We start from the raw sequence: 14956 nt of genomic DNA, 5'->3' as shown, positions 1-14956 counted from the left end.
ATCCTTTGCCTCAATAGCCACTTGTGATAAAGCATTGCATGTTCAAATAACCCCCATTCAGGGGGATATATTGCTTAAACTTCCTTAATTCATGCAGTGATAATCGTTGGTCTGTACCCTAGTTAGTGATTGTTTTTGTGGTTGACTAACCTTTCACTATTTACCAACCAAAACATAATAAATTTGATCCTATATCTTCTCTATTGCAATGAAAATGCACCAAGTTTTTGAACCTTGCTACATAATAATTGTTTGTTTCTTGTATCAATCTAGTGAATTTTGGCTCTAAAAATCCTTTACCACCATGGGAATGTACAGAACTGCATGCAATGCTCCAACTGTGGCTTAATCAACGTCTTGTACACATTCAATATCTCTTGTTTGCTTTTATATTAAATACCTTGGGTATAAAACAAAAAGATCAAATTTGCCTATTGATGGCCTTTACCACCTGCAAGCTTCCTTTGAAGATCTCTTATCTGAACCCTAGATCTTTGTTCTTCCAAACTATTAAAAAAATATTCTATTCACTTTCTTTTCTCTAAATGTACCACTTCATATTCCTCTGTAGTGAACTGCTCTGGCCACTTATCTGCCTAACCTGCTGCCTGTCCATGTCCTCCTGAAAAAAAAAATAAAAACAACAGCCAGTGACAACAGAACACACAATCTTATTCACATACGTGCCGAGTGAAAACTGCGCAGAATAGTCGAGTATATATTTTACATCTCTCGTCATCATAAGGAGATTACTTTTTAAAGTGATAATCGTGACCCATCATTTGGTCCAATACTTAAAATACTGCAGTCTAGGGTCATACCATAGTTAAGATCATTCCACCTTCCCAACTCGGAGGCACATGGAACAAGAACCTCACATATAAATATTGAGTTTTGCAGGGGTAGTTTAAAAAGACATGCAATAACTAAAGGTATATTTTATAATTACTTACAGCAAGCTGCAATGCCAATTCAAACTGCTTGTCTTGAAGAAGCTGTCGAATCTGAGTTGCAATTGAAACAGGTACCAATCGCCAAACAAAGTGATTGCTGGCCACATAGACAATGTTAGGCCTGAAAAGAGAAGTTGGTGGCCAGTGGGAGAGAAAGAGGAGAGGAAAAGAAATGAATACTTATTTTCTATCATTCATTATAACTGCCCAGCTAGCTGGTTTAATCACAAATGACTGCAGGTACAACATGTTGGATCATTAAACTAAAATATTTCCATAAGAATTTCAGCAGTCTTCTTGGAAAGAAAGCACACCAGGTGGGGGCAGCTTGCTACTTGCATGCTACTCGTGTACATCTCATTACCTTCACATTCCTCATCCTTCATCCAAAAAAAAGTACAGCATCATAATGAAGCCAATAAAAGTACAAACAAACAGACATTCACACCAGCGTTTCTCTTTTATTGGTAAGACAATACAAATCTTATGACTGAGGGGAAAAGGAGGACAAAAAATAACCACAGAGTGAAGGTGGCTGAAAAGAAAAGGGGCTCTGAGACTGCTTGGTTTGTTGTGAAACAAAGATGTCATCAGTGTGGAAATAGGGAGAAAGTGGAGGGTGTACTCATTTACTGATCTGTATATGTGAGAGGTGACACACTGATTAAAAACAGTAATAGAAATAAGCTTAGTGTTGTGGAAGATCAGAGGAATTTGATACAAGTTCACAGGACACTGAAGGCAGAACCTAGCTTGATAAAACTAAAACAAAAAGTTAATGGAACTTTAGGTTATATCACAAGAGGTACAGAATATAAAAGCCCAGGGATAATAATGAGCCCTTACGATACCTGAATAGGTTTTCAGTTAGAGTACGGTGTGCAGTATTGGGCTCCACACTATAGGAAAAATATTGAGGCTACATAAGGACTGCCATCTGCTAGGCATATCTGACGATTTCAGCTACACAAATATGCAGTATGTCAGCAACAGTAACACCATGAGTACAACCAATATTCCCACTAAGCTGTGCACTAAGGTACCATGCAGGCCTCGCTCAGTATTAAACAGTGCATGTGTGGCTGCAAAAAAAAAAATAAAGGTACCGCGCATTAAAAAGAACTGGCTGCACATGACAACAAAACTTTAGAGGGAACATTCCATTTAGTACTTTTTGGCTGTGCATTCAAGTCCCAGTGCCATGTCATACTTCAATCTTCCAGCTGAGCTAAGCAGCCTGACCTGGAACAATTCATTTCCCATTATGTTTTGGGAAGGCAATGGAACTGTGAAAGAGGCATACTCACTTACCCTCCTGACGTGATAAACCGTGGCCTTTGCAGCTCCACACTCTGTACAAGTAGGCGTGGCTCGAAGGTACGAATCTCCACATATCGCGGCAGCACTGCTATGATGTAAGGGGATTGATGCTCTATTGGAGACAATCAAATAAAATGGATGCAGCTGCTGAGAAACAACTTCCTCTGAGCAATTATGAATTTTGTTTTAAGCTCCTCTGGGAAGGGCCATTCAATGCTTTTTTGTTTCACTTTTCCCCTGCCCCTCAGCATGTACTCTTAAAGCACTCTCACTGACCTAATAGCGGGTTCAAAATCAATTCCCAGACTGCTGATTGACTTGATCTTAGTCAGAGCATTTGTGGTTCTACGATTAGCCTCAGTGGTCATGATATGACAGATTGGGAGGAATAAAACCACCCAGTGAGCCATGCTGCGAAGGCACACTTGGGAGATCCAGTCAGTATAGGATCAGGCTCAGCAGTCACAATGGTGCAACAACAAGCACTGGAACCAATGCCCAGGGAGAGTGTCTAATCAAGGAAGGCAGGAATAGTGAAAAAATCGGAGGGATGAGAGAAGCTGATTTCTCCACACTGAAATAGCACGTATGCAACCAACCTCACTGAATTCTTTGTAAAAGTAATGGAGAGAGTAAACAAAGATAATGTAGTAGATGTAATATATATATAAATGCACAAAAGGCACCACATACTAGACTAATAAGGTCAGAACATGTGGAGTCAGGGGACAAGTAGCAGAACGGATAGGTAGCTGGCTGCAAGGCAGAATGTAGAGAGTAACAGGTAGCTATTCAGAGTGGCAGAAGGTAAGAAATGATGTCCCACAAGCATCAGTACTGGGACCACTGTTGTTCACAATTTACATTAACAATCTAGACTTTGGAATCAAAAACACAATTTCTAAATTTGTGATGACACCAAATTGGTGGGGATAGCCAATACTGAAGAGGACTGTAACAAATTACAAGACATTAATAAACTTGTAGAATGGACACATAATTGGTAAATTAATTTCAACGCTGACAAGTGTGAGGTATTATATTTTGGCAAGAAAAGTAAGGAGGTCACGTATTGCTTGGAAAATAAACATCTAAATTGGGTATAGAGGAGCCAAGGAATCTGGGAGTACAAATACACAAATCACCAAAAGTAGTTACAGATTAATAAGGCCGTAATAAAAAAACAAGCACTTGGATTTATTTCTGAAGGAAGAGAATTGAACAGTAGAGACAATAGTGTAGATGGGAGCAGAATGTTGCAATGGGGGACTGAAATTGAGTGGGCAACACTGCAACTTCAACGTAGGCAAGTATCAAATCTTGGTTAGACAACATAGAGTTCTGTGCACAGTTCTGGTTGGCATATTATGAAAAAGAATATAGAAGTACTGGTGAGAATGCAAAGAAAATTTGCAGGGATGATATCAGAACTGCAAGGTTATACCCATCAGGAAAGGATGAACAGGCTGTCACTTTTCTTTTGAAGAAAAGAGGAGGTTGAGGGGTGATCTAATAGACGTCTTTAAAATTATAAAAGGTTTTGATAGAGTAGACAGAGAGAGAGTAGTTCCGCTTCTGGGGAGCAGTAAAACTAGAGGCCATCAATATAAGATAGTCACCAAGAAATCAAATAGGAAATTCAGCAGAAAGTTTTTTTTTAATCTGGAAAGTGATCAGAATGTGGAACTTGGTACAACAGGGAGTACTTGAGGTGAATCGTACAGATGCACTTAAGTGGAAGCTAGATAAGCATATGAGGGAGAAGGGATTTGACGTATGTGCTGATTAGGTGTTAGGAGCGGAAGATCAAGTGGAGCAGAAACGCTGGCATAGACTGATTGGGCTGACTGGCCTGTTTGTGTCATTCTAGGTCAATATGACTGAAGCTAGTTACCTGGGAATGTTAGGTTCCATTTAGAGTACAGTGTTTCATTCATTCTGGGTATCAGAACATGAGACAGAATATTGGCCTTGGAGGGGATGCACAGATTCACCAGATTTATACCTGACTAAAAGGGTTAAATTAGGGGGACACATTGCACAGACTAGTTGACTTGCATTCCCTTCAGTAGAGAAGATTAAGGAATAATCTAATTGAGATGTTTAAAATGATTAAAAGGAGTCAATAGGGTGGATAGAGAAAAACTTTTTCTTCTGCATGGGGCGTCCAGAACAAGGGGGCATAATCTTAACCTTAGAGATAGGCAGTTCAGAGGTGATCCTAAAATCATAGATTGATACAGCTCAGAAGGAGGCTGGTTTTGGCTCTTTGTATGAGCTACTAATTAGCCCCACTTGCCTGCTCTTTCTCCATAGCCCTGCAATTTTCCCCTTCAAATGTTTATCCAATTCCCTTTTGAAAATTATTATTAGATCTGCTTCCACCACCTTTTCAGGCAAAGCATTCCAGATCATACTTGCTGTAGAAAAAAAATGTATACTTATGACGCCTCTGGTTCATCTGTCAATTACCTTAAATCTGCGACCTCTGGCTACCGACTGTTTTATCATAAAAACATAAGTAATAGGATCAGGAGAAAACCAATATGGTCCCTTGAGCTTGCTCTGCCATTCAATACGATCATGGTTGATCTTCGGCGTCAACTCCATTTTCCTGGCCACTTCCCATATCCCTTGACATACCAAAAATCTGTCTTCAGCCATAAATGTATTCTATGATGGAGCATCCACAACCCTCTGAGTAAAGAATTCCAAGGATACACAACTCTTTGACTGAAGAAATTTCTCCTCATCTCAGTCCTAAATGATTGGCCCCTTAACCTGAGATTGTGCTCCCATGTTCTATATTCCCCAGCCAGTGGAAACAACCTCTCAGCGTCTACCCTTCAAGCCCCTTCAGAAGCTTGTACGTTTCAATGAGATCACTTCTCATTCTTCTAAACTCCAGAAATTATAGACCCAATTTACTTGGCCTCTCATCATAGGAGAACCCTCTCACCCCAAGGACCAATCTGGTGAACCTTCACTGTACTGCCTCCACAGCAAGTATATCTTTCCTTAAATACGGAGACCAAAACTGCACATAGCACTCCAGATGTGGTCTCACAAAAGCCCTGTACAACTGTAGCAAGACCTCTTAATTCTTGTACTTCAATCCCCTTGTAATAAAGGCCAACATGCCATTTTCCTTCCTAATTGCTTGCTGTATCCACATGGTAACTTTGTGTTACTTGTACAAGTACACTCAAGTCCCTCTGAAAATCATTTACAAGTTTTACACCTTTTAAAAAACAAAATTATCTTTTGTATTCTTTCTACCAAAGTGAATAACCTCACACTTTCCCACATTAAACTCCATCTGCAACTTTGCTGCCCACTCACTGAACCTGTTTATGCCTCTTTGTGTCCTCCTCGTAGCTTGCATTCCCACCTAGCTTTGTATCATCAGCAACCTTAGATACATCACTTTCTGTCGTTTTGTCCAAGTCATTAATATAGATTGTAAATAGCTGAGACTCCAGCACCGAACCCTGCGGCACTCCACTAATTACAGCTGGTCAACTTGAAAATGCCCCATTTATCCCTACTCTCCGAGTCTTGTCTGTTAACCAAACCTCTATCGAATGTATCAGCCCAACTCCATGAGCCCATAGCTTGCATATTAACTTTTTGTGTGGCACCTTGCCGAATGCCGTTTGGAAATCCAAGTATACTACTTCGACTGGTTCCCCTTTATCTACCCTACTAGTTACATCCTCAAAACAAATATGTCAAACACAATTTCATTGTCATTGGAAACAGTTTCTCTTTATTTATTCTATCAAAATCCTTCATGATATGAACACCTCTATTAAATCTCTCTTTAACCCTCTGCTCTAAGCAGAACAATGCCAGTTTCTCTAGTTTTTCCACATTGTTGTAATCCTTCATCCCTGTAGCATTGCAGTAAATCTGCTCTGCACCCTCGCTAAGGTCTCAACATCCTGCCTAAAGTACTTGCTTCTCATTTTTCCTACAAAAATCACTTCACACTTCTCTGTTAAATTTCATCTGTCATGAGGCTATCCATTTCACTAGACCGTCTATGCCCTCCTGAAATCTGTTGCTGCTCACATTTTAGAGTTTCGTGTCATCTGCAAACTTTGAAATTTTGACCTGTATACCCAAGTCCAGGTCATTAATATATATCATTAATAACTGTGGTCCCAACACCAATCCCTGAGGGACACCATGCACACTTCCCTCCATTCTGGAAAACAACCGTATTCTCTGCATTCTGCCCCCTAACCAATTTCACATCCACATTCCTCTTTTAATCAACCACATTACCTGCATCAATCCTATTCACTACTTCATGGGATTGTCAGGAAGCACTTCTTCATACACTTCTTCAAGTCCTCTGAAGAAGGAATTTTCCTCCACACAAGATCAGGGGGCAGGTTGTTCAACCTTGCCCGTCTAAGAGCGAAGTCCAAAGTACGGAAAGTCCTCATCAGGGAACTCCTCTTTGCTGGCTATGCTGCTTTAACATCTCACACTGAAGAGTGCCAGCAGAGTCTCATCGACAGGTTTGCGGCTGCCTGCAATGAATTTGGCCTAACCATCAGCCTCAAGAAAACGAACATCATGGGGCAGGACGTCAGAAATGCTCCATCCATCAATATTGGCGACCACGCTCTGGAAGTGGTTCAAGAGTTCACCTACCTAGGCTCAACTATCACCAGTAACCTGTCTCTAGATGCAGAAATCAACAAGCGCATGGATAAGGCTTCCACTGCTATGTCCAGACTGGCCAAGAGAGTGTGGAAAAATGGCGCACTGACACGAAACATAAAAGTCCGAGTGTATCAAGCCTGTGTCCTCAGTACCTTGCTCTATGGCAGCGAGGCCTGGACAACGTATGTCAGCCAAGAGCGACGTCTCAATTCATTCCATCTTCGCTGCCTCCGGAGAATACTTGGCATCAGGTGGCAGGACCGTATCTCCAACACAGAAGTCCTCGAGGCGGCCAACATCCCCAAGCTTATACACATTACTGAGTCAGCGGCGCTTGAGACGGCTTGGTCATGTGAGCCACATGGAAGATGGCAGGATCCCCAAAGATACATTGTACAGCGAGCTCGCCACTGGTATCAGACCCACCGGCCGTCCATGTCTCCGCTTTAAAGGCGTCTGCAAACACGACATGAAGTCCTGTGACATTGATCGCAAGTCGTGGCAGTCAGTTGCCAGCGTTTGCCAGAGCTGGCGGGCAGTCATAAAGGCGGGGCTAAAGTGTGGCAAGTCGAAGAGACTTAGCAGTTGGCAGGAAAAAACACAGAGGCGCAAGGGGAGAGCCAATTGTGTAACAGCCCCGACAAACAGATTTTTCTGCAGCACCTGTGGAAGAGCCTGTCACTCTAGAATTGGCCTTTATAGCCACTCCAGGCGCTGCTCCACACTCCACTGACCACCTCCAGGCGCTTACCCATTGTCTCTCGAGATAAGGAGGCCAAAGAAAAAAAAAAATCTGGAACTCTACCCACATCCCACCATCCCCCACCCAACCAAAAGATGTTGAGATATCTACTGAAAATTTTAAAACTTAGTTTCATAGATTTTTGTTACGTAAGGGTTACAGAGCCAAAGTGGGTAGATGAGGTTAAGATACCTATCAGCCATGATATAACTGAATGGCAGAACAGGCTTGAAGGACTTTCATGGCCTACTACTATTTCTATGTTTCAAACTGACTTTGCTCCTCTGTCTGTGGGGAAATGCTGTCTTACATTCAGCATTAATCCATGATAAAGTTGCCGAAATTAGGAATTCAGCCTGCGTTGCACAGCAGAAAGTCATTTCAGGCATAGACCTGTATTTCATAACCTTGTATTATAGTGTAAAGACATTGTTCCGTCCCACATCCAACATAAGTTAAACATAGGAAGTTAACAAGCTCTTTACTAAAAGGGAGATAACTGATGGGTAGGTAGCATCACTAATAAGTGATTGACCATTGATCACTATGTGTTTGATTTATTTAAAAAGAAATTCCACTTGGTCAAAACATTTGCAGTGCTCCCCACAGAAGTAAGCGAACATAGTTGGACTGAAGTGCAATTCTTTTTGACATAATGCGCATTCAGTGCTACTGCCAGTGTATTTGACTGGTTCCATTTCCCCTCTCCCAACCCAAAGTCTCCATAATGTATTTACATAGCAGGTGAAAGAAGTCAGAAAATGAAACAAGATTTTTGTTTGGAGTGGGGGGTGGGGGTTGGGGACTTGATTGGTACATAGATATGGCCAATCTAAAGAAAAGCAACAGAGTTCATTAATACACTTTTGCCAGAGTAAAGTTATTCAAGTTCTCAAGTTATAAATCAACTGCTATACAGTTTGTTCTGACTGGGGTCTATCCACCGGTTAACATCCTTAAAGCTTTGTAGCCCTCAGAATATGAAGTAAAGGCCTGTTCAGGTCTACAAAAAAAAAACCCGAACCCGAAAGAACCACATCCGGCCAGAGTCCTTCCATTTTTTCCAGCGCCCAACCCGACCATCAGGTAACTTACCTTCCGTTTTTCACTTTGTTGCTGATCTGCACAAGCGTAAAATAATAAAACCACCTTTCTCGTCCAAAAATTAAATTAACATTGGAGCCACTTACCTGTGATAGAGCATGTCTGACCCAACCAGACCAGAGCCCAAATGCCGGACCCAGAAGTGCAACCCGACCCAAACTCGACACATCGTCGGGTTCCATCGGGTCCGGGTCAGGTAGCAGGCCTTTAATATGAAGTAATAAAATGCAAGTGCTCTGCAAATCATTCATAGGAATTCTATGAAAACAATTTATTAGAAAGAATCAAGAACTTTGAACAATCTATTAAAGTTTACATACCCATAGCGAGAGGGATATCTGTCCAGTTCAGGGCACATTTCTGAGTGCAGACTCCATCCTTATTCAGAACTACTGTTAAATCGTCTTGCCCGACTGCCACCTTTTGGTCCTCCAAGGGAGTCACGAGGGGCTCAAGTTGCTTCCCGGTTGGGAAAAGTTCCTTTATTGAACCTTTTCCATCCAACTATTTAATAAGAAAAGAACATTTGTGTACAAGTTATTGATTCAAAATCATTTAACCCACAACAATGTAATCTCAGCCCGTAAAGAGACAGGTTTTACACATACTTATGATGCAAGTAGATCTATTTAATAAACTCCTAATCCATAGTAATCCACTCTAGAGACGGCTAAGATATGTTTTTACAATCACATTCTTCCATATGCCAAGTTCCCAAACTCTGCATGTGACTGCAAAAACATATTTTTTCAAGCGGTGACATTGTTTTGGGGAAACAGCCATCAGAAGTTCAGGCAATTCCCAACAGGACATCAAGACCATCCACTCTCATGACCAAATAGCCAAAGATGAATATGGAAAATCTCAGCAGTCTATCAGATAAACTATGTATCTAATGAATCAAATGTATTTTGTTCATAAATTTGAGACTAAAGTTACACCTTTCATGTTCCCATATTCCCCAACTCCAACAAATTGTATCAAGTTGCTGCCTCTTGCCAAACTCTTTTAGTGGATTTGAAATGACGACCAAAAATTCCATTGAACCATTGCTGTTCTACCCTCAAGACAGCAGGAGATGTGTTTCTGTGCAGCTACACTATCCAGTCATCCTTTTCCTTCCCCATCTCTGGGAGAGGCTCTTTTCAGCTTCATCATTCTAAAATTTGCAGCAGGCTAAGGACCTGCTGATGGCAATGCTTCTGAGAATGTCTTTTATTGTGTAAATTGCCCAGTAAGTTGCATGAAGAGTTTAAGTATTGTCCCAAGAAGAGTGCATATGCTTCACTTAGGTTCCTGTACCAACAGACAACCAAATGCTACTCTACCTCCCTCCCACCTTTCCAGGACTCTACAACCTTATGTTAGAAAGGCAATATTCAACATTTTAACCAGTAGTGGGTTTGTGTATTCGGATGTAAGCATGTGGCTAATGAGAACTTTGAAAACTTTGCACCCCACCCTCTAACAGAAGGAACCATCACAGTCTATTCATGCCAAGGATGAATAATTTTAGAAGACTATTATGCCTGGAAGAAATGATCTATTCACTGTGCTCCCTCCTGCTCAGGAGAATTTCATAAACTGAAAATCATCTTCATTTAGAGCAGCTATAAACAGGGTGTGAATAACTGCTCACACCTCCATCTCAGCAAAACCATGCATCAGATTCAACCAAGGATATTTTGTTTAATCTGTCCATAGTAAGCTGCTTCTATGGGACCATGAAGGTTGTTGAACGTGCTGCCATGTGGGGTGAATGATGATATGGAATTCTCCAACTATTTTAGAAATGGAGAACCAACAACAATGTGATGCTGCTGGTGGTGCCTTTTGGGAAATGTTGCATCGTATTGTAGGTATTAATACAATTATGGGATGGGGAAGAGAGAACAAGTGACACGTGCTTCATCCTGGAAAGCATTTTAAATTACAGCAATGCTATTGCATTTTACAATGTCTGTTCCATGCATCTATGCTGCTTTGTTTATCTAGTGGAAAGGCACAAATTCAAATTTTGCAATTTCTGGGTTTTTCTGGGTGAATTGTACTCAGCTAAGACTTGTTAACAAGAGACAAAACAACTTCCTAGACTGGGGAAGGTCCAGAGACCAACTGATCAACTACACCTGCATAAGTCACCAGAAGCAACAGATTGGTCGGTCATCCGGTGAAGCAGTTGACTTTACTGAATTGAGATAATTGAAAAATATCAGGAATGTTCAGAAAAGAAATGCAAGGAAGGCGAGATCAGGCATCCTAAGCTCTTGGTCGGGGTGTCCAACCTTTTCACTTGGGGGACCACATTACAATTGTTGTCTTACATAGTGGGCCGGTGAGCAAATTTCGGAAATATAAAGGCATTAAAATTTATCTTGCTATAAATCAAAACAACAAAAAATGTGCACTTTCTTTGGGTATGAGGTGTTTTTATGCAATGATCAGGAGGATGATAGCATTGCATTCACATGCCTCATGTTGCTAACTTTGGGGCAGAATTTGGTCACGCCTTCAGTAATTTCAGATGCCAGGGATACCATGGGACTCTAATGATTAGCGTTGCTTGGGTCATGGAGAGGGGTTGGGGGGGGTGATAATTTAAAAGTTCAAAGATTGATCCAGTGATCAAATACAAAGGCAGAGTGAAACTAGAGTAAAAGGACAGTCATGATTTAAAGAAAATAACTGTCACAGCACCAGTAGGCCTCAAAGTACAAGAACAAAATTCTTCCCATCTGTCAAGATAACCTGATCCTGGGACTCCTGGCAGTGTCAAAGGTATTGGGAGTACACGGCCCGAAGTCCCCTACTGCTCTAAATCTGTCCCATACTGTCCTTTCAGAGAATTTAAAAACACAGAGAAATGACAACAGAGATTGATGTGGAGAGATTTAGGGAGGGAACTCCAGTGCTAATGGATGAAGGAAAGGCTGTCAATGCTGGCATGAAGAGAGTGACAAATGCACAAAAGGCTAGAGTTGGAGTTCTCAGAGGGTTGTAGGGATGAAGAAGATTAGAGAGATAGGGAAGTGCGATGCCATTGTTGTCAATAGGAAGGGGCAGTGGAGCTCAGTTCATTACAACCTGTTATGAAATTATTAGTGGAAGCATACTAAACCTGTTCCAAAAAGTCATTCACATAAGACTGCTCAACACCAGTGGTGTCAGCAGGACAATGTATCCTGTAAAGTTTTGGTTACACTGACTGTTCACTGTATTTTGCTTTGCTAGATTAAGGAGGAAAATAAAACTTTTAATTTCTATTTGCTAGAAAACAAAATTGTTTGGAATTGATTAATGACAATAGGGTAAACTTAGAGATAAGGAATTTGATATTCACTATTGTAAAGCACTGATTCTTTCCCTTTCTGATGACATAACAACAACAGCAAAAGAATTGGCACCGGATCAATTTAATTGCCAGACAGCATCTTGTACCTGCAGCTGCTGCCAGCCTCCCCCGCTGCTCAGGAGCTTGGCCTGTTTGTTGACAGATGTGACATAGGGGCTGAAGACGTTACTTTGCTGCTAGGGGAAGCACAATCACGCGACGGCCCAGTCAGCCCTGCCTCCATGGGAATCGACAAACGCTACAATGTCCGTCTGCCCTGCCCCAGCTGTGAATGCAGAGCTGCTGTCTGGCACTGCTCCCCTCCTCTCCCCAGCACTCTGCAAACTTTATCATCACCAACAAAGAATTGCTTGCCTGCTGTTATTAGTCCATCAGCCACTACTTAGGCACTGCCACTCCAATATTAGTCACACAGGATTGGCAGGCCGGACAGAAACCTGAATTCTGGCCTGCTGGCCATATTTTGGACAGTCCTTCTCTAGATCTTGATCACATTTTGCTTCACAGCTATAATATTGCTGCACCTTCAAGCTGAGCCTTACATGCTTGCATGTTTTAAATTTTCAAAGATTAATAGCACAAAGGTAACTAATGGCGAGTATCTCATTTTCTGTAATGCTGTACCATCTTTGATTAGCAATTCCATTGTATTCTTTCTTTTACGTTTGACCTTCAGAGAACATTCTAAATTTATTATGTCACAAATAAAGCCAATACACAGTGGAATGCATGGATGGCCCGTTCTCTGCCATCTGTTTCTGCAGTCCCATTGGGCTTTGTATTGCACACCACAAGAAATTCACACTTTGCAGGCATACTAGTTTTCTACCAAATTTCTTTGCAAATTGCAGTCCTGAAAAGCTTCAACCTACTTACCCGGATAAGGTAGTAATCCCTCTTAAAGCCCACACAAATGGAGTTCTCACACCAAGCCATGGATTTGGGAACATCAGGAACACTGAAATCTGCCTGTAACAAAGAGATAAGAATTGGTTTAGATTGCTTCCTCATTCTTTGAATGTACTTCAGATAATATAGGAATATACAGGACCAGCAGCCAATTGTAGTTCAGCAGACTGGCTCTTAAGTTTAATTTAAAAAACTACCATCCTACACTTCTCCCCTACGCATTTCAATCATTTCTTTTTTCAAAAAAGTTATCCAGCTGTCAAATTTGTTTGCCTTGCTGAACACTCTGGTTCATAACCCTATACAAATTGTGCATGCAAGAAAATAGGCCATCATATAAACAATGGACGGTACACTGTCACTTTAAGAGTTTTACTCCATTTCGGAACCACATTAGTCATATGGTCTCCCATCAAGCAACTTACATTGTGGCTCAAGTATATCCATTTTCTATTTAGCAGCACAGGGTCTAATGTATTTTAATTCGGAGTTTAAAGTCAGAGAGAACTAAGAAGAAAGCAGGGAGTGAATTTTGTGCATGAAGTTAAATTACATGCAAAGAATGAGGAAGGCCACACCTGTAACAGGCAACCTAGTATCCTTCAAAATGTGGATGCTGGAAATCTGAAATAACAAAAATGCTGGAAATACTCAGCAGGTCTGGCAGCATTTGTGGAGAGAGAAAAAAAATTAATGTTTCAAGTCTGTGACCTTTTTTTTTTACCTTCAGCTAAGTGGAGAGAATTCCATCAAACTCTTAACTTCTAAGTGGTAGAGGGGCTTTTGGGAGTTAGATGGTAAGCCACTTGCCACAGAATTCCAGCCTCCGACCTGCTCTAGCATCCATGGCATTTATATGGCTGGTCCAGTTCAGTTTCTAGTCAAAGGTGACCATCGGGATGGTTGGAAAATCCGTGATGGTAATGTAACTGATGATGGCTGTGCTCTCTGTTGTTGGAGATGGTCACTGCCTAGCGCTTGTGCTGTTACTAGCAACTTATCAGCCCAAGCCTGGATGTTGACCAGGCCTTGCTGCCCATGGGCATGGACTACTTCATTATCCAAGGATTGCAAATGGAGCTGAACACTGTGCAATAATCAGTGAATAGGCCCACTTCTGATCTCATGATGGAGGGAAGGTCATTGATACAGCAGCTGGAAGATATTCGGGCCTTAGGTGCTTCCCTTGGGAGTGGCAAGGTTAGCCTCCAATGACCACAAACAGCTTCCTTTGCACCAGGGATGGATTCCACAGGGAAGTTTTACCCAAGTGGGACTAACTAAATTCTTCGAAAGAGCCAGCGAAGACTTGATAGACCAAGTGGTCTCATTCTGTGCTATACTATCCTATGATTCTATCCCCACTATCTTAATTTTATTTAGGGATTTTGGTGTCACCATTCGGACAAATGGTGCCTTGATGTCAAGGGCAGTCTCACACTTAACTTCTGGAATTCAGCTCCTGTCCATGTTGAGACCAAGGCTGCAGATGAGGCCTGAGCCGAGTGCTCCTGGGGAACCCAAACTGAGCATCAGTGAGTAGGTTTTTAGTGAGCAAGTGCCACTTCAGAGCAGGGTTGCCAACTTCTTCACTAACTTTGCTGATGATTGAGAGTAGGCTGATGGGGCCTTTTTTAAAAAGTATATGGTAATTGAGTATTTAATTGTATGCAGGTGGTGGGAAATTAACAGGGGATTCACTTATGCTCCATTATATAGAAGAGACTGAAACTGTGGTTGTTGGATTTGGAGGTGCATGTTTGTAATGCAGGTATCTGTAAATAAAAGCTTATAGGTTTTAACTCTATCCTTCACCATCTGGGTATTTAGAATAGAACAGGTTGTGTTTTTCTGTTTTTTCTGGACAAGATATATCTGGGCAATGTTCCACATTGTTGG

General features: G+C 41.4%; 1 protein-coding gene across 1 annotated transcript in view; it reads right to left on the bottom strand.

The window, feature by feature from the left end:
• vps39 (VPS39 subunit of HOPS complex) overlaps positions 1-14956 on the bottom strand; it is a 128560-nt gene that overhangs the window by 66711 nt on the left and 46893 nt on the right. The window contains exons 7-10 of the mRNA XM_068039685.1: positions 13025-13117; positions 9117-9300; positions 2265-2385; positions 954-1074 (exon numbers count right to left, since the gene is read on the bottom strand). Of these exons, the coding sequence (XP_067895786.1) occupies positions 954-1074; positions 2265-2385; positions 9117-9300; positions 13025-13117 (519 nt within the window). The remainder of the gene's footprint in view (positions 1-953; positions 1075-2264; positions 2386-9116; positions 9301-13024; positions 13118-14956) is intronic.

Source organism: Heterodontus francisci, chromosome 9 (assembly GCF_036365525.1).
Source record: "Heterodontus francisci isolate sHetFra1 chromosome 9, sHetFra1.hap1, whole genome shotgun sequence".
Lineage (NCBI taxonomy): Eukaryota > Metazoa > Chordata > Chondrichthyes > Heterodontiformes > Heterodontidae > Heterodontus > Heterodontus francisci.
The sequence above is the reverse complement of the archived record's forward strand: the minus strand, read 5'-3'. Positions and strand labels throughout refer to the sequence as shown.